The 19,221-nt window shown below is 53.4% G+C and overlaps 4 protein-coding genes across 4 annotated transcripts; 2 read left to right on the top strand and 2 right to left on the bottom strand.

Annotated features, from left to right (window-relative positions):
- Positions 1–93: 93 nt before the first annotated feature.
- On the top strand, positions 94–829 carry HER10_EVM0004507 (uncharacterized protein; the record flags this gene model as incomplete). The annotated part of the gene is made up of 2 exons (XM_035474149.1): positions 94–414; positions 479–829. Exons 1-2 carry the CDS (start codon positions 244–246, stop codon positions 827–829), a joined length of 522 nt encoding a protein of 173 aa, XP_035329223.1. The 5' UTR covers positions 94–243.
- Positions 830–2,338: 1,509 nt separating this feature from the next.
- Positions 2,339–7,806, bottom strand: HER10_EVM0008905 (calcium-translocating P-type ATPase). The gene is made up of 3 exons (XM_035478411.1): positions 6,614–7,806; positions 5,251–6,507; positions 2,339–5,200 (listed from the first exon to the last, which is right to left on the bottom strand). Exons 1-3 carry the CDS (start codon positions 6,690–6,692, stop codon positions 2,676–2,678), a joined length of 3,861 nt encoding a protein of 1,286 aa, XP_035329784.1. The 5' UTR covers positions 6,693–7,806; the 3' UTR covers positions 2,339–2,675.
- Positions 7,807–11,283: 3,477 nt separating this feature from the next.
- On the top strand, positions 11,284–12,303 carry HER10_EVM0011888 (C-signal protein; the record flags this gene model as incomplete). The annotated part of the gene is made up of 1 exon (XM_035481301.1): positions 11,284–12,303. Exon 1 carries the CDS (start codon positions 11,509–11,511, stop codon positions 12,301–12,303), a length of 795 nt encoding a protein of 264 aa, XP_035330148.1. The 5' UTR covers positions 11,284–11,508.
- A 1,418-nt stretch (positions 12,304–13,721) lies between these two features.
- HER10_EVM0005427 (uncharacterized protein) lies at positions 13,722–17,545 on the bottom strand. The gene has a single exon (XM_035475045.1). It carries the CDS (start codon positions 17,160–17,162, stop codon positions 13,884–13,886), a length of 3,279 nt encoding a protein of 1,092 aa, XP_035329350.1. The 5' UTR covers positions 17,163–17,545; the 3' UTR covers positions 13,722–13,883.
- Between the last annotated feature and the right edge of the window lie 1,676 nt (positions 17,546–19,221).

A 19,221-nucleotide genomic window follows, 5' to 3' on the forward strand; every position in this document is an offset into this window, starting at 1 on the left:
TTTGCTTCGGAAGGCTTTCTGCGGGGTTGTTGTCAGCTGCCAGGCCGCGGCGTAATTCCCGATGTGTGATTACACATGATCTTTAGTAGTGTCAAACGAAACAGACCCAAAGTCTTTATCCCGTTCCCACCAAACATCCTCTTCGTGAAGTTTTCTAACTAGCATAACCCCTCGGCCAAGTAGAAAACTTAGCTCTTGTAAGACGTGATTGTTTCCAGCAATCTTTGACGGGACTTACACACAATGCCTCTCTACGAGATATCTCACGCCACCCCTCTAAGCCAACGCCAGAGGGATCAGCTCGCCGAATCCATCACCGCAATACACAGCACCAAGTTCGCCGTCCCCAGAATGTTCATCAACGTGATCTTCACAGACTCATCAAACACTCCAACCTACGTTGGAGGGAAACAAGTGAGACCCCATCCTTCCGTATGTAGACAAACACATCTACTAATCCTCGAATCGCAACCCCCAGCGCAAATCAAACCGCATCGTAGGGCGCGTCCGACGAGGATCCTCTCGGACGCAGGAGGACTTCAACTCGTTGTGCCACGAGATCCGAGCCGCGTGGGCCCAGATCGTTCACCCAGAGACGGCAGAGGAGGGGGGCAAGCTGCCGCCTCAGGATCTGGAACTGAGGTCGGTCTTTATTACCGGCGAGCTCATCGCCGGATTGAAAGCCACTTTTCCGACACCATTAGCTGGCGATGAGCTTGCGTGGGCTCAGGAGAATTTTGCGGCGTTCAAGGAGAGGGCGGAGGCGGGGGATGAGGATTTTGCGGATCTTGTTGCTGAGATTCAAAGTTGGCCAGAGTTCGAGTCTTGAAAATATTGAGTTTTATCTTCCATACTGACGACATGTAGGAGAAGCTCAGAAAGCTACTCCATAACTCGTAATGTGCATTCTGCTTTCACGTGACATATCTAGCCGAGGGACCTCTCGCCTGATCAGTCGAATTTGATAAAAGCCTGTCGCCATAACACAGAACCCATCTTTTCTACAGCCATGTAAGCATATCCTCGTTTTGGATGACAAAGGTTGGATCTCTGTTGGGGGTTTGGCCTGAGATTCTGTGAATAGGATGGCATCTCTCGCAGACCGAAACAGGTACGCCCCTTTGGCCACTATGGACCTACCGAGGCCTCTGGATGCTTATTCCGTGGTGAATCATATCCAACTTGCGACCGACAGGGTGGGCTAATGCTTTGATTCACTGCCGCCTTCGCCCATCGCAGGGAACTCTGGATGCTCCCTGCTACGCTACTGACCTCCTTAAGTCCCTCACTTTAAAAGAACGGACCTTGATAGATCGATAGCGTGGCTAAGAAGCAGACTCTTTTACTTATGCTATCGTACTAACTTATATAGCTAACTACTAAAGGCTAGGATTATTGATTAGGAGGAGTAGCTACTTATATAAACGAATGCCTTATTGCGTTGTGAACAAGTTGTATATCTTAGCCTATGAGTTACTTATAGTGAAGGTAAAAGAAGTATTTTGTGTCTTATTGGTATCCTTGTAGACTTTTGAAAGTATCACCTCCTGAGAAAACACTTGATTCTGTACTAGGTAGCTACACCCTCACTTCCCCGCTGAGAAAGACAAGGTATGTCAAATACGCACTTGTAAAGTCGCATTGCTTTCTACGTTCTTACCTCTGACCCATAGGCTAACCACTTACTCCCGGAAAACACGCCCGGAGGGCAGGCACGGCATGGCCAACCGTACCTGCCCAAAACCTTCATCCCATAACCTTTCCTTCCCGCCCGCCCGACCTGAATACGCACCAGACAGGCAGAAGCCCTTCATGTACCCCTCCAATTCCATTCCCGTCACCAGCCAGCAGGCGCTCGTCTAGGTCGACGGGTCAGGTCAAACTGGCTGGGTGATGGAGTGGTTTGGGGTCGACAATCAAAATCGCCAACCAGCCTACTCGACGACAGGCTAAGCGCATACGAGAGTACCCGAGTTCGAGTCCCGGATTGAGCACCCAGAAAAATTTCCAGCATGAGCGCCAGAGATGTAGCCCCCAGATCAGTACCGGGGGGGTGAACTCTTTTGCTATTTTAGTCAATATTGATACCCCTTTTTTGTAGTGTTTTGCTTACCCGTCGTCAGTGGACTGAATACTCTCCCTTCTATACTCGTGTGTATATCTATACTTAATTAAAGATGTCGTTGGGTATGACTAAACTAGACGTCTTTTTATATGAAAGTAGATTAGCTCGACGTGAGGACGTACACAAGTCGCCTTTCACACCATATACATTCAATCACTCGCATCAGGTCATTGTATAATGTTAGAATTGGTATCATTGGATTAACTATTTTTTGATCTCTCTCTCGGTCTCGCACCGTACACGATCGTCGGGTCTATCAGGCGTGTGTATATCTTTTGGTTTTGATGGTGGATTTTATCGTACAGGGTGTGGATATGTCGTATCTCTCGATCGGTCCAAGGAAAATAAGGGCAAGAGTACAGGTCGGATCTCGATCGGGTCGGGTCATTCGTAACATTGAAGGGCAAAAGAAAAGAAAAAGCCAACACACGCTCAGATAGACAAACAGGGTTGGATGTCCCTGATCCCGAGGGGCACCCAATGCATATTGAGAGGCTCACCGCGGAAGGTCCTGGTAGCGAGGACCTACCTTGGCTTCCTTTCCAACCTTTCATTCTTTGCGACTCTGCTCCTGATCGCGTTCTCCATCCGTGTTCCGGCTGTCGTGTGACACCGGTCGCTCAACAGGTGACAAGCCTCCAACACTAGCCGCCAAGATACCGGGCATGCCCAGGGCGGCCTTCATCGGCGACGCACTATGTCTGCTCGACGATCTGGACCCGCTCCGGCTGCGTGTTCTCTCGCGGTACTCGCGAGGCTTCATGATAACTTCGCTGATCTGGCTGATTCTTCCTCCCTTGATGCGCTTGAGGAAGGCGAGATCGTCTCTGATCTCGAGCAGGGCATCCTTGACGCCGCCGGCGCCTAGGTGCTCGCTGTCCTCCTCGTCCGTCTTCTTCTTGCGCTTCCACTTGGGGATCTTGGACCACGCCCACGCAAGAGGGCTGACGATGGCAACGAACCACGAGTCGGGGAAGAGGCGGATGAGGACACCGACGGGGATGGAGATGATGCCGAGGACGATGGAGATGCCCCATTGCGGTCCATTGAGCTTCTCAACCTTGAACGCGGCGCCGCCGACGAACACGATGAGGACCTGGCCGCCGGCCATGATGGACATCATGAGCGCGAAGAGCTTGTTCTTGGTGATGCCCTCAAAAATGTTGAGATTGTTGTCGATACGTCTGGAGTTGATGAGCTTGAAGATTTGCATAAAGACGAAGACGTTGAAGACGAGCGTCTTTTGCTGGCCAGTGGGATAGTTGAGGAAGCTGGGACCGACAAAGTGGAGGATTAGGGTGACGATAAGTTGGTAGATGGACTGGCCGATAATCATCTTCCACATGGGCGTGTTGATCAACGCGGCGGTCTTGGCCTCGGGCTTGCGGTGGAGCATGCTCTCGGTGGGAGGATCGGTAGCGAGGGCGAGGGCGGCGAAGGTATCCATGATAAGGTTAACCCAGAGAAGCTGGACGGCGTTCAGGACGGGCTCTTGGGTTTCGCTGCCTACGGCGGTGACAAATGTGAGGACGACAGCAGTGATGTTGACTGTGATCTGAAACTGCAGGAACTTCTTGACAGCGTCGTTAATGGCGCGGCCCCAAGCCATGGCCTTGACGATTGACGAGAAGTTATCGTCCATCAAAATAATATCGGAGGCTTCCTTGGCGACTTCAGTTCCGGTGATGCCCATGGAGAAACCAACATCCGCAGACTTCAGCGCAGGCGCATCGTTCGTGCCGTCGCCAGTGACGGCAACAACCTCGCCCAAACTTCGCAAAGCCTTGACCAGGATTCTCTTGTCCTCGGGGCTGGATCGTGCCAATACACAGAGATCCCGAACAATGTTGACACGCTCACGGTCGTCCATGCGGCGGAACTCGATTCCCTCCATAACCTTACCCTTCTCCGTAAGAATACCGCAATCTTTCGCAATAGCTCTCGCTGTCTCGACATTGTCACCGGTGACCATCTTGACCGACACAGAGGCGGTGCGACAGTCCTCCACGGCCTTTGGAACGCCAGCACGGACAGGATCCTGGATACCTACAACACCGAGCCACGTCAGGTTCTTAAAGATGCTGGAGAACTCGATGTTCTGGGAGCCTTCCTCCTTGCGGGCGTTCTCGGGAGGCCACTGCTCAAAATCGCGGTAGCCAAGGGCAATCGTGCGGAGGGAGCGACGGGCGTAGTCGGTAATGATTTGACGGATGTGCTCTTGCTGATCCGATGCCATTGAGGCAGTCGTAGGAGACTTCGTGGGGTCTGATACGGCGCTGGTGCATTGTCCCAAAAGGATCTCAGGGGCGCCCTTGATGAAGAAACGGAACTTGTTGTTCGGGAGGCGCACAACGGCACCCATGGCCTTTCGCTTCGAGTTGAAGGGGAAGAGCTGCTGAACGGGGCAGTTCTCGCGTTCGATGGCAATTTGCTGAAGGGCAAAGCATCGGCGAGCCCAATCGAGCAGGGCGGTCTCGGTTTTCGTGCCTACAAATACCTGCTTTCCGTTCTCCTCCGTTTCGAAAGCAGTCGTGTTCATCGCAACGGACTGCTTAACAAGATCTCTGAAATCCGCGTCGATTGCGGATGAAAGCTTGGACATGGGGACTTCGGTTGAAGCTTGGGACTTCTTGTCATCTCCAGTAACATGTACGTCCGACTCCCCATCCTCCTGGCCGGTCTCGGTTGATTGATCGTCAGAGGCAACGAAGCGGAAGTTGCCCGTACCCAAAGTGCCGGCGACGACAGTCATGACATTCTCCGTCAGGGTACCAGTCTTGTCAGAGCAAATGACAGTGGCATTACCCATTGTTTCGCAGGATTGCAGGTGACGGACGAGGTTGTTCTCCTTGGTCATCCGCTTGGTAGCGTAGGCAAGGGCGAGAGTGACGGCCAGGGGTAAACCCTCAGGCACTGCAACGACGATAATAGTGATAGATGTAATGAGAATCTGCAGGAAGCGTTGGCCCTTCTCCTCGGGAGAGTCTCTATTATTAGGAAGATGAGCCAGGAATTCGATCGTCAAGACACCCAGAAGGAGGAGACCGGCACCACTACCGAGCTTCGCAATGTAACCTGAAAGTGTTGTTAGCACACTGGCTAGCAAGACCAGAAAATAAACTTACCCGCAAGAATATTCAGCTTGAGCTGTAGAGGAGTCATTCCAGGATCGTCGCGGAGGGACATCATGGTCTTGCCATGGCTTGAGTTCTGACCGACAGCGGTGACCAAAAACGTTCCAACGCCATCCAGAACTCTCGCTCCAGAGATAATGAAAGGATCAAGCTTCTTGGGGTTCACTTCCTCCTCATGCAGTGCCTTCATGACGGCGTCTGCTGGTACTTTCTTGATCAGATCAGACTCTCCAGTTGCAGACGATTCATCGCAGCTGACGTTGTGCCCATCGATGAAAATACCATCCACAGGTATGATGTCACCCTGCTCCAAAAGCATGACGTCTCCAACAAGAATGTCGTGAACCGAGAGGTTGGCGGGCTTTCCGGATCGAATCACCTTGACGATGCGGTCCTCCTTCTTCTGGTTGAGCTTCCGGAATTGCCGCTCCTTTTGCCAATCATTGAGCGAACCGACAACCACGACAATCGTGATGGCGACGATAATGGCAACACCTTCAACCCACTCGAGCTTGGCCGTGTCATCTCCGTGATGAGTTGCTCCAAAAGTTTGGTACAATCCCAATGCCAGAGAAATGACGGCGGCCACACTCAGAAGAATCAAAACCTTGTCCTTCATCGCAATCCATGCGAGTTGCAACAGTGACAGCGATTTCCTCTCTGGCAAAATGTTTTGCCCAAATACCCTCTTCCGGTCGTCGAAGCCTTTGCCGGCACCATCGCCGTGGTGGGCGGCATCCTGTTGAAGCGCATCCGTTGGCACAGCGTCTGAGGACGACGGGAGCTTCTTTCCCGCAGCGACGGCCTCCTCGAAGCTGATGCTGCCGTCAAGCCGGGATTCGTCGAGACTCAGACCGGCGCGCCTGTCTGTCCGTAGACCCTTCTCCAAGCCAACAAGACCTCCAACGGCCACGAAGGCATCTAGACTCTTTGGGTTAATGAGCTTGGAAACCTGGCCAGGTGTGTAGGCAAACGGGTTGTTGTCAACATGGAAAGACGCCTCTTCGCCTGGGTTTGGTGCCAGGGCTTCGTCCGGGTTTGCGCCATAGCCTTTGGGAGAGCCCGAAAGGTGTGCAGCGTTCTTGTCAGTGCCTTCGTTTGTTTTCGACTTTGCTAGTGTGGTGTTGTTCGAATCCCAAGACTGGGACCGTGACTTCCTCGTGGGCACTGATAACGTATTATTGATTTCGTCGCCGTGGTCTGAGGAAGACGGTGACGATGTGATTTGGTGTTGGTGTTGGTCGTCTTCTGTAATTCGAACGCGACCCTGGTTAGTTTGGCCCGGCTGGACACGGTGGGAGAAGGATTATTTCATGACCGGTCCAGGGAGGAGGAATGCAATATGGCGTCATACCTTGGTCGTTCACGGCTGAAGTATCCAGCGTGATAGTAGGCGCCCGTGGCCGCCTCAGCGGAGAAGGATTCCGCGGCATGGTGATGCCTTGGTCTTATTATTTGGGGTTCGGTCGGTGTTTCTGCCTCGTCACCCAGAGTAGTGATCCTGGAGAGTGGTGGAAGCTCGGAGGGCAATAGAAGAATTTCAGGACAGCGACAGTCCGCCTGCCTCGTTTTGGGGGAGGAAGGAGCAGTGATTGGCAGCTGCTTTTCTGCGATGGGCGTTGGTGAATGGGTAGTTGCAGAACAACTTGGGATGCGTGGGTTGTGGTGCAAACAAAGAAGGGGTGGTGATGTTACACACGGAGTATGTAAATGGACCCAAAGAGAAGGGAGCCAGTTGTTCAGCGAGTGGCAATTGAGTGTAGCACCGTTGCGAGCTGAATACAAGTTGACGATTCGGTTTGGATTGGGAGGCGGTGTAGAGTAGTGTCAAAAGGGAGGTAGGGAGAGAGAAAATAATGGATCGAGGTGAGGGAGCTTATTGAGCTGAAGCTTGTTCGCTGCTGCTTGTTGGTGGCGGTTTGGTCGTTTACCTCCCGGTGAGGATTATTGGTGCCAGCAATGCGGATTGCGAGATGGGACCTGGATGCCAGTTGATATGTCCAGACGTGGATCCTCAGGCGAGGGTGATCTGGAGAAGGCGGCCCGCTAGGTTTGATGGGGTCATGACATCCAAGGGGCCACAGAAGAGGGCTGTGAAGCGTAGACTTTTCTCTCTTGGACCGTTGAGGTATCGATCCGGTACGTGTCTTTCGGCGAGTCTATCCGGATGGTGGAAGATCAAAGTTGGATGAAAAGAGTAGATGAAGGACAGATACAGATGTGGGCTGTGGCAGGGCAGATTTGGGCAGAAAAGACTTTTGCGGTCATCTGTACGTGGAGTCACGATGCCAAGGGTGAGGGAAAGAGAGAGAATTAGGTAGTGACGTGGGTGTGAGAACGAGAGGAAGCGTCTCTGTGTGATGGTGGTGATGGATGATGGTCTGTCGGTTGTGGACTGACAACGGATAGCAATCAACAACGGGCCAAGCGCCCGCAACAACCGCCAGCTTCACCTGCCTCAAGCAAGTTACAATGGAATTGATGATGGCACAGGGTTGCACGCTCGGGACGAGAAACATGGGGGGAAGAGAAGAAACAACACGCCGCTAGGTCGTGGACATCGTAGGTGCCTCACCAGCTGGGCTTGGCAAGTTCTAGGCCGCCTAGCCAACGGGTGAGGTACTTTGGACTGGAGAGCATTCATCAGGACAGGAGACTTACACAGCCACCATTGTCGGTGATTCGACCAAAGGCCAAGGAAATCCCAAGATGCCAAGACGTCGCTCACGCCCAGTACGTAAACGTGCAGGCGAGTGGTCATTTACGTTAATTCGCGCTCTTTGCTGCTCAGTGCTCACTCACTCACTCACTTACTGTTCGCTTCGCTCATTGGGAAGAGACCACATCATAAGGGTAATCTGCAAAGGTCGGAGTACGCAGTACAGTGGGTGACAGGTTATCTCATTGCCAAGACGGGGAGCAGCTCATTGGATATCGAAAGTGCTTTTCAAGCTGTACAGGGGGGGACGCCAAGCCATGTCTTTGAATTGCGGTGGGCGGTGGAATTGCATTCAATCTATCAAATAAAAGCATTCAATCAGGTTAGATGCGAGGACCTCGCTCTCCCTCTTTGGTCGTCCTCCTCTTGACTATCGATTATGGGCTATAACCTTAGCTTAGTTAGGTACCTTACTTGGGTAAAAAAAACAGTATCAGAACTGAGTAACGCATGTGCGGATACCATACTTGACCTTCATCTCACTCACTTCCATCTCAGTGCTCACTTTCACTCTCACCCTCACTCTCACTTTCACTTTATTATCCACACATTCATGGCAAACTCGGGGCCCAACACATGTCCGTAGACCGAGGTGAAGAACCATCCATCGGACCATTTACCGCCCCAGTTCCCACGGGCCCGGTGTTCGCTTCACCGGATGAAGAGCTTTGGTCACTCTGAGCCCCCAGAAACAGTGGACTGATCCATACGTCGCCTGAAGACCCGAATGAATCCAGCAAAGATTGGATGCCGCCGAGACATTCGTCTTTCTCCGTTCTCAAGTTTCTCTGTGACAACCGAGGAAGAAACAAGGAGGCCGCCGACCGCAAAATAGGGATGAGCCACAGTCCGGCCCTCTTGGCAGGAACCTAACAGCGGCCATCTTGCTTCGGCAGCACTCCCGAGAAACACAGCGAAACGACAGAAAAGATGCTTAGGTTTCTGTCAACCGTCTGAGCCTTTGAGGCGAAAAGGAGCGACTATGGGGCGACATCTTCCATCCCAACTTTCATCATAGTAGCTTCTCCACGTTTGGTGTGGCCGTGCTCACAAGGTCAGATCGGGTACGAAAAGGCAATTTTGGTCTTTGCCATGCAGCGGTGCCCCAAACTCAACTCTCAATCATGAGGGAGTACGGATATGGGCTAATGGATGCATCTCATCATCATTGGGGCAACCATGGGAGCCATCCCGCGTAGAGGGATTGCCATTGTGGCACCCACACCCCGGAAGAGACCAGTCCTTCTGCATACCCGGAGCCGGTGACAACCCGATTACAGATTATTACAGAACAGCCCGGAATAAGAACCCCGGCAGGCAGAGGGCCCCCCGTCAGGTACACCGTACCGCGAATGCGCTGTCACAGGTACGAACAGATAACTACCGTCTTGGGATGCGCTCACCCTTGGGCTGGTTTTCTGAGCTCGGATAAGCAGAAAGGACTTGGCTCTTGGAGGATTTGAGAGGAGCAAGACCTGAGGACTGAGGACCGAGAACTGCACTGCCTCTCTTGGTCGTCTCACCCTCTGTCGTTTTCCACCTCTTCCGATTTGTCTCCCACAATTCCTTCAATCACCAGTGACTACCGGCCGACTCAAGAAACAGATACATAGCAAGGGGCGGGGGGAATGGGGGATGTGGGAGATTGCCAAGACTTTAAACTGACATCATCTCAAATCACACAAGAACACACACACACTTACTCACTTCTCCTGCCACAGAGAGGGAAGAAAAAACAAGGCTTCCCCAAGCAAACCAGCCATGTGCCTCGATGCTCGGGTGGGTGTCACTGTCACGGTTGTCTGATGGAACGGAGATTCTAGCGAATACCTCTGAGAGCTGGCACACCCACATTGAACAACGCAACCAACTTACACGTGCAACAACTTGAAGATCAAGAGAGTCAGTGAGGCGCAGCTGTTGCGGCAGAGAAATGCCAAGAGAACGGCCTAATTTGGTTTTGTTTTGATAGTCGGCCCCCAGTCAGCCACACCCACACCCGGGAAACGAAGTAAGAAAACTTTATTATCGAGCAACCTCTCCCTTAGTGCAGTTCCTCCACGAGGAAAGCTCCGAAAGCACCTTTTCCATGCCATGGGTTGCACCCCTTTCCCTCTGACGTCAGATTAGAACCTAGAAGGCGGTACTGAAGCTTCCATTCGGAAACCTGCGCCGAAACGGCATCCTCCAGCCAGTCATCCCTGTTCGCTTTCCAAGCTTCTGTTGTAAATCATCGCAACTTCTTGACTTGGTTTCCCGTCCCATTCAAACGGTAGTTCCTCCCAATGGACAGTGCTACACGCTCCTCAAACCAAGTTTATGCGGATGTCTACACTAGGTTCGATGTGGCTGGATCATTAGGGTTTTTTTTCGTGGCGGTCTGGTCCCAACCTCACCACCTAGAAACGAGGTAAACTAAGGTTAGCCTAACTTTGACAGCCAAGCCCAATGGACCGACCGCCACTTTGCCGGCACACCTGGTAGCATCCTTTTTTTTCTCTCATAGCAAAACACTGATCGGCCGTCAAAGGCATGCAAGGTGGTGATACACCGTGATAGGTGTACAAAATACGCCCAATCGGCGCGCCAAGCGACGCGAAACCAGGACCGCCACCGCTTTGCTTCCAGCCGTCATGAAGACCATACCAACGGCAAAACAACACTGCCTCAAATACCAAGACTGCCGCAGAACAAAGATTCGCTCTCACGGCCCTCGCTTACTTGCTTTCTCTCAGACGTTAGCTGTGATGTCTTCGTACTACGAATACGTGTCCGTATCGACTAAGACTTTGCAAATCGCCGCCCCCGTTTCGCCCCTGATTTGGTCTTGGTGCTGGCGCAGCAATTCGAATGACTCTGTGATTTCTCGTTTTCGCCTCAAAGGAGTAGACTCTGTATGATCTGTCGATGCGCGCGGAGATTGGCATAACGCCGGGCCATCCCGTTCCCTTCCATAGTGACTGACCGTGCATGATGCCCCCTGGCACGGGGAGAATTGCATCCACTCCGGCCTCGACAGTGACACCCGGCACCCATCTCCGGTCGGGTCTCCACATTTACCGGGCCCGTCGCCGGAGCCCCATCGGATGTCCCATTCACTACCTCCTTTCGAGAGGTAGATGGCCGTCTTTCAAGCACATACGGTCAAAAGCCACACCTTTACTCAGCCAACGTTAACATCTTGTGTAAGATTGGATCATATGGTCGCTGACGACTGATCCTTTATGCAGGTTGCATTTAGGCAATTCAGAAGTGATCTCACCCGGAGCTTACTGAGAATTTCGTATTACCAATCCATCCTGAATCTCGCCAGTCGGCATCAACTCTCTCCTCATAAAGTTGATCTTTTATGTAGGCTAATGGGTCTTCATATGATGGTGGTGGTGTTTCGGAATGCTGAAGTCGTGAGATGACCCAAGCCACGAAAACAGTGTACGATACACATCGTCTAGACAGAAGCAAAGAGGAATCATCCACGCAGCAAACCAAACCTATCCCCATTCTAACTTCCGCCGCGAGTGGAAAAAGCCATGCCAACATACGTAGTCACCGGCGCCAGAGCTGGCATCGGCCTGGAATACATCAACCAACTAAGCAAATCCCCCTCCAACACAGTCATCGCCCTCGTCCGCTCCACCGCCCCTTCCACAGACCTCTCGGCCCTCGAAGCCATCCGATCCTCCAGCACCGCCACGACGCACATCCTCGAATGCGACGTCTCCTCCGAGGCATCCATCGCCGCGCTCCCCGGCCGGCTGTCAGCAGCCCTCCAAGAGAGCCGCGGGACGCCGGCTAAAGTGGACTTTCTCATCAACAACGCCGCGACGCTGCAATTTGCGCACCAGACGAGCTTGACGCTTGATAAGGCGGGACTGGACGTGCACATGGAGACCAACGTGCTCGGCCCGGCGAGGATGGTGCAGGTCTTGCTACCCTTCCTGACAGCCGAGGGCGGTAGCGAGAAGGACGGTGCGGAGGCTGCTGGCGAGGGCGAGGAGAGGATCGCCGCGGTCGTCGCCAACATTACCTCCGGCGCGGGCAGCCTGGGCTGGACCAGCGACGGCCGCGTCGGGATGCTGGCGGGCTACTCCATCAGCAAGGCGGCGCTGAACATGCTGACGGTGCATCAGGCGCGGGAGTTGAGGGGCCAGGGGGTCGTTGCGGTGGCTGTCGATCCGGGTCATGTCAAGACTGATTCTGGTGGGCCTGGGGCGACGGTTGAGGTGGAAGATAGTGCGGGGGGTATATTGGCTCTGCTGGCTGGGCTCAAGAGCGCTGATAGCGGGAAGTTCTTTTTGTACAATGGAACGTCTGTCCCGTGGTAGGCCTTTTGTGAAATTTGCACGGGAAGCTGGAGAATGGCTTCTCTTGAGAGTTGACTTGCTATCTCATTTTGAGAGATTTTACTATTATATCCTACTCTGGGCGTGTGAACAACCGAGAAGTTTATGAATGGTTTAAGCGGCATTCTCGATCTGGATCTATAAGTTATTTAGTGTGATTCTCGAGGGGGGCGGTAATCGACCTGAGTATTTCTACATGGTAATAGAGAATACTATGTTTTATCTTCAGTCTGCCTTTTGGAGAAAATGACCTCAGAGTTCTGGAAGACAATGGGCCTGTTTACTACAGCCAATATTTATAAAAAAGGCCATTCGGAGACGTGCTATCAAGATTTCAACCATCCGTCCTGAAAGCTTAGTATCTTGAATTCTTACTGACTCTTTCCTCAAAACCAGCGGTTCCTACTTCAAAGTTTCGCAGATTTGTTCCACCTTACTTTATAATGATAAGTAGATCCGTTCTGGATATTGTGCTAGAGAAACGGGGACCTATTGTACAATTCGTTAATAGTCACTCTATTCTAGTCATTAAATTTTGTTCACATTTATTGTGAGCTCAGTTTCTATCATTTAGACTAATCGTTCTGGAAAAGACAATATTCAAGGATAGGAGGAGAGGAGAACCACTGGACAAATTCTAATTGTACAATACTTCACTCGGGACATCTACTTTCATTCAAATCATATATTATAAGCCAAGTTGATATACGTAGGTACCTCCACCGTCCTCAAACGAAAGGTATCGAGAAAAAGTTGGGTAGGTAAGCAGGGAGGAAGGAACCGTCCGTGATTCGTTTCCTTCCACCACGACCTAAATACACACTTGAATACACATCCGAATACACCACAACCGAAACCCATATAGACCCCCTCAACTCCATTCCCGTCACCAGCCAGCAGGCGCCCCCTTGGGGGTCAGGTCAAAACTGGCTGGGTGGTGGAGTGGTTCAAGTCCACGAACAGCCTAATCGGTAAAGGCTCAGAGGTCCCGAGTTCAAGTCGAAAAAAATTCCTGATATATATATATATATACCGTAGATATATGAGCGCCAGAGATGTAGCCCCCGTTCGCCACCGGGGTGAACTCTTTTGTAGTTTTGCTATTTCTTTTTTTTGAGCCCTCGGTACCTTTATAGCAACTCGTATAACTACTCGCACAGTTTTCCCAGTCCTGCTTTCCCACCGCGCAAATACCCGCCGTGCCTTCCTCGGCAAGGCCATGATGAATAGGAGTTAAGAAAGAGAGAAGACGAGACCAACCGTTTGGATACGCAGAATCCCGACACATACGTCAGTCTTACGTGACACCATCTATGCCCATGTGCCTCTCTTCCTTACAAGTCACATCACATATTGTTAAATGTTGAGGACCATTGAATTAACTGGCTTAGCCACACTTGGGCTGCTTGGTAACATTATCATACGAAAGTAGACGCTAAGGGCTACTCAGAGTATCCTACACACTTCTTCTCTAAAGGAGGCCGTTTCTAGGCCCCCGACATACAACTCGCAAAGAAATGACCCTCCAATCAACGAAGCTTGCGTGCGATGCGCGGCAGCCTCTAGTTCCTCGTGCCCACGCGTCGTCTCCTTGTTGAAGAGGTTATATCTGCGTCGCCCGCCAACTCATCAACGTCGTCTTCCGCCATTGGTGTATCTTCACCTGTAGCGACGCTAGCCGGCCTCGTGTTCCCAGAGTTCGAGGGAGCTTGACCTGTGCGCTCCTTCTCCGCGTTACGGAGCTCTCCTATAATCTTCTCGACCTCCATAGACATCATCCTCGTAGAACGCACCACGGCGTCCTCGTCAACCTCATACCCCACTACGTCAGCCCCATCCGCAGCACTGCCGCCCTTCATGAAAGCCGGACCGGGCCCGCGACTCGGGTTGAGATTGTACATGATGGCGTTCGAGAACATATGAACAAGCTCTCGTTCGAGTTGGGCGCTGTTGATGATGCTCTTTGGTGGCACCAGATCGTCACTGATTGGCAAAAGAACAGACCCTGTGCCTGGGTCACCGTCTGGCAAGGCCTTGGCGGCCTCAGTAGCTGCTCTGTTGCCATGTGTGATGGCTGCGCGAATAGACTTGATGTCTTGCGGCTGAATGATCAGAGTCTTGTAACCAGGGGCGTCTCGCTCTCGAATGGGATTCGCGAATTGGTTTGCAAACCTGTGAGCACCAATCTGATCAAGCGCAGCAGCACTTACACGACCAAACTGGCGTGTCCATAGCACGTGAGTCGGGGCTGTCGGCGGTGCGAGTGGCTCGGTTGGAGTGTCCTGACGTTTGCGCTTATGAGCAAGGCGGGATGACACGCTACTAGGTGTAATCATGTTGCGCCGACTCGGCACGCTTTCGTCAGCAGTTGTATCGCCCGTGTCATCTTGTGGTTTCGGTGTCGCTCTGGGAGTCACTCTAGGAGTGGCGTTCTCGTCCTTAATTCTGGGCGCCAGCTCATGGTGATCCATTGACAACTCGTCAGTTTGTGACGTGACCGACTGACTTCGTCGCGTACCCGCAACCGAAGGTGTGCTGTCGGCACGGACCTTGTGCGCACTGCGTGGGGGGCGGCCTCGGCCTCTAGGGCCGGGAGTTTTCGTCTCTGACTTCGGCACTGGAATGGGTACGGGGGTCGGCTTAGGACTGGGCTTTCGCGGTGCTTGTGTAGGTGTAGGCGCAGACGGCAACGGCGCAACTTGCTGTACAGGGCTCAGTGGTTCAAAGGCGGGACTAGCAACCTCCTTGTCTGATGCACCCGGCCGAGGGGTCGAAGGCGTAGAAGTCACGGTCCACTTAGTTCCGGAGCCAGTAAGAAGGAAGCTGGGAGGCGCTGTGACAGGCGTCTGTGGCGGTGGGATAGGAGTATTCGCGGCTCGTTGTGCTGGAGGTGCAGCAGCTGCAGCAGCAGCAACTTGCGAAACCAGGTGAGGAGGAATAGCAGGCCGGGGTTGTTGCTTATTGAAGGGAGGGCTCACGCGCCTTTGAGCATCATTTGGCTTAGCATTCGGCTGGGATGGCGCAGGGGCTGGGGCCGGAGCTGGCGTAGGGCTGAATTGTTGCTGTGCATAGGGGGAAGGGTGAGGTTGCTGCCATCTTGGAGGAACGACGGTCTGCCCTGAAGCACCAGCGGATGGGGTAGGTGATGCTGCAGCGATAGGTCGTGGCTGCTGAACGGTATGTGGCCGCGCAGAAGGCGTAACCGACGGGCCTGGTGGACGGCCTCTGCGCGGTAGGTTCCCAGAGCTCTCTGAAGGCTCCTTGGTCGGCGTTGAGTGGGCTGGAGCCACCAACTGTCCCTTTGGCTGAGGCTGAGGCTGAGGTGTCGGGGGTTGATGATGCTTTTGAGGCTGAGGCTGATTCTGATTTTTGACTGGTGTCTGAGTCTGGGGTTGAATATGAACGTGAGCCTGAGCCTGAGCTTGAGCCTGCGTGTGAGCTTGAGCCTGAGCCTGAGGGTGAGACTGGGCTTGCCCTTGGGGCTGAGGGTGACCTTGGGGTTGAGGCGCTACCAGTACCGGCTGGGGTTGCTGCGAATATCTCTGTGTCTGATTTGCTTGCATTGGAACATGAGGAGGCTGCGGAGGACCATGGTATTGCCCTGTTGGTTGAGGATACCATTGAGCAGGGTGATGCGCCTGATTCGGGGTAGAAGGTGCAGGAGGTGTTGGGGTTTGAGCTGGCATAGGGCGGCCCTGTGGTTGAAGTGCTGGTGCCGCAGGCTGATATGGCTTTTCCCACTTCAGAGTCCCCGGAGTTGAGGGTTGAGCGGGCGTCCCTGGCGTTGGAATCCGAGTTTTGGGTATGTTTTCCGGCCGTGGTGATATTGCCGGCAGAGGGACCGGCGACGTCGACTGGCCGGGCCGAACTGGCGGATGCCCAGCACCAGCAGGGGGCTGCAAGACCTGGCCGGCACTATTGGGAGGCTTCAGATTTTGATGCTGCTTGGCGTCTGGCCCGCTAGCGGGTGCCATAACCGATGCCCCAGTAGCAGACACAGCTTGCGCCGGAGGCACCGTAGGTGATTGCTGAAACGCGCCTGCCGGCGGAGCTACATCTCGTCTTGCTGGCGCAGGCTGTAGGGCCGGGGGTGGAGCTGGCGCAACGGTCGTTGGTGGCCGTGGGAGCGCTTGAGGCTGCAGTGGTACATGTCTCGGAATCGGTACTGGAGTCTGCGTCGGAACGGAACCTTGTCCGTTCGCAGGCCTAATCGGTCGCGGAGTCTCAACGGGAGGCGTTGGGGTCGATCGCTTGGCTTGATTTTGAGATGCGACCTGGCCGGGCGTGGAGTTCAAAGAGGGAACCGGGACAGGTGTCGGGACAGGCTTTGGCGCTGAAGACCCATTTGGTGCGACTGGACGGGGTGTGTTCGCCTTGGCTCGATCGATCGCGTCTTGCGTTTCAAGAATCTTGATATCTCTGGCGAGCGTCTCGATGCGCCGTTCATCTTCCTTGATATCCCTGACGACATTTTCCTTATATCTTGCATAGAGTCGATCCACCAACGCGGGGAACCTATGTGACTGCTCCTTGACCTCCTTAAGCGTAGGTAGTGGCGGATGACTGAGCTTGCGTTTCTTCAAAGTTGGCGACGCGCCATCGGCCTTATCGGTCGTCGCACTCTCGATCCTCAGCTCTTCCTGCAGCAGGTGCAGGAAGAGTTGTCGAAGCGCATCCGGGCTCAGTCGTTTAGCGTCGTATGTCTTGTCATCTTTGATCAACGAGTTGTTGACGAGAAGATCGGAAACCTTGACGAAGGCAGTGGCTTCGACGCCGTGCTTGAGAATGGCTTGGAACAGAAACAAGGACTCGAGAGGAGTGTAAGCGGCCGGATTATTCATGCCCCAAAGCCCACCTCGCCAGTGATCGAGGGAGCCGTCGCGTCTCGGGAGAAGGTGGATGGGCGCCAGGGTCTGCATCTCAGACGTTAGACAAGTGTCATCTTATCAAGACGTCGCAAGGCTGAGAGTCGCGCGTCGCGGGACGTACTGACAGCCTCTATGAGGAGCTCTTGGTGGGCCGAGGCATCTACTTGCACGCGTTCAGGGGTAGGAAGGGGGTGGCTATCGGGGAGCCACTCGTCGTCGCGCGCAATAGTCGTGTCGTATGGATGGTGTTTTTTTCGTCTGCTCGCCGATTTCGGTCACGTGATGCAAGATGTTTGGAGGTGGAATTTTTGCTAGTATTGCTTGCAGGCGGGCCGCTGGGCGGTCGATGAAATTTTTTGTTGGTCGACTGGCAAGGTTTGGAGAGAAGATGGGGAATTGAGAACGGAATCTGGAGCGCGCAGCGGGCGGGATGAACCAAGGACGCAGTGCTCAGCGCAGGACAGCGTATCAGCTTGTAGGCAGGCGAGGCTGAGATTTGGGACGTATCACGTGGTTTTGGTGTACATCCGGGGAACATGCTTGGCAGCAGCTTTAGGTAAGCATCCAATGACATGGCACTTGTCCGTCAAGGTTCCATGCTCTCAGCGACCTGCAGCAAGTCCGATACAGATAAGAATGAGGCGCCAAGGCATCAGTGGAAGGCAGGAGAAGGTGCACGGGGAGAGAAGACCGGGGCTGCTTGCGGCCCGCCGGCGCTTCTGTTAGCCTCAGGTCCTGTTAGCCGGAAAACGGAGACCAGTCCAGGAAACTGCAGGCTTGAAGCTAGACTTGAAGAAAGCGTGGCAATTAGCAACTGGCAAGCACGGCGTCGTGTTTGTCGGTGGTGAGGCGGCCAGGCTGCAGGGCCAATGTACCTAGTAATTATTCCCTGTTTCCTCGTTCCCTTAGTCAGACCGATCGGTCTCGTTATTTTTTTTTTTTCTCCTTCACGGTTCCCCATGTCAAAATAGGAGAAAGCTGAGCTGGCAGAGAAGCAATCCACATGGAAGCATTCCGTCCAATCGTCTCCATCAATCCCTCTTCCCGGTCTCCCGGCCTCCCGCTCTTGGGGCCCCGAAGCTTGCGGAATCGCATCCTAGCCCGAAAGTTCTCCTCGTCGAAGACTTTGGTACCGCCGGCTCCATCTGGGAAACATTCTCAGCTATGCGTACCTTACCTGATGGTCCAAGTGAAAGAAAGCCTTGCAGCATTCAGGTTGCTCGCAAACGCCTCAGTGTAACAGAGCTGGCAACTTCCCAGACCGGTCTGGCCGCCCCGAGTTTGAAATGCTGCCGGTACGAGTAAGGCCGCTGTGACGTCTGTTCTGAAGATACTTGAAGTTCGGTACCTTCTTCGAGATGACAACATCGCCTCTCAGCCACCATCCGGGTTTGTTGCCTGTGTCCAGCCTTTGTCCATTCCCGGCCAGCCAGTTCAGCGCTCCAGCTGAACTATCAAGAGTCAATTGCTTCAGGTACGAAGTCGACACGCAGGGCATGCGAAGAAAAGGAGAACTGTATCAACTACCAATTGCACACAAGGGCCAAAGAGGCGAAAACGCATGCCTCTCTCCCTTATCAAGGATGGCGAAAATTTATATTGGCTGTCGTGGGCCGTATCCATAGATCTGCCCCGTCATTTCCAAACGGCGCTTCTGTCGAGCCTGTACGAATTGAATCAAATGTAAACAAAGCTCTTCTTAGAACCCTGACCCGAGAGCCGCTTGCCCAGCCTTGGGCATGTGAGTGTCCCATTTGCGGTCCTGGACTGCTCAGTACGGATGCTACTGTACACGAGCATGTCACTCTCTTTACCTAGTCTGCGAAGAGGGTACGCGTAAGAAAAGTTTGAGAAGAGGGTGCGCACTGGGAGACCTGCCAGATTCGCTGAATTGACCCGAAGCAAGCGAAGGCCTTGACTCGGCCGGGCCAGGCATGCCCCTGGATTCTGGAGCCAGTGAATTGCGTCTCTTTCTTTTTTTAAAGCTCGGCTGTCTGGGACGGTGGATGCAGGTCGATTGGCGGATTGCGAA

Source organism: Colletotrichum scovillei (genome assembly GCF_011075155.1).
Source record: "Colletotrichum scovillei strain TJNH1 chromosome Unknown Contig00009, whole genome shotgun sequence".
NCBI lineage: Eukaryota > Fungi > Ascomycota > Sordariomycetes > Glomerellales > Glomerellaceae > Colletotrichum > Colletotrichum scovillei.

Coding starts and splice junctions, on each gene's coding strand:
- HER10_EVM0008905 (XM_035478411.1), bottom strand. CDS start 6,692: ATGCCGCGGAATCCTTCTCCGCTGAGGCGGCCACGGGCGCCTACTATC. Junction 6,508..6,613: donor TTCAGCCGTGAACGACCAAG/GTATGACGCCAT, acceptor TTCGAATTACAG/AAGACGACCAACACCAACAC. Junction 5,201..5,250: donor CAAGCTGAATATTCTTGCGG/GTAAGTTTATTT, acceptor CAACACTTTCAG/GTTACATTGCGAAGCTCGGT.
- HER10_EVM0005427 (XM_035475045.1), bottom strand. CDS start 17,162: ATGAATAATCCGGCCGCTTACACTCCTCTCGAGTCCTTGTTTCTGTTC.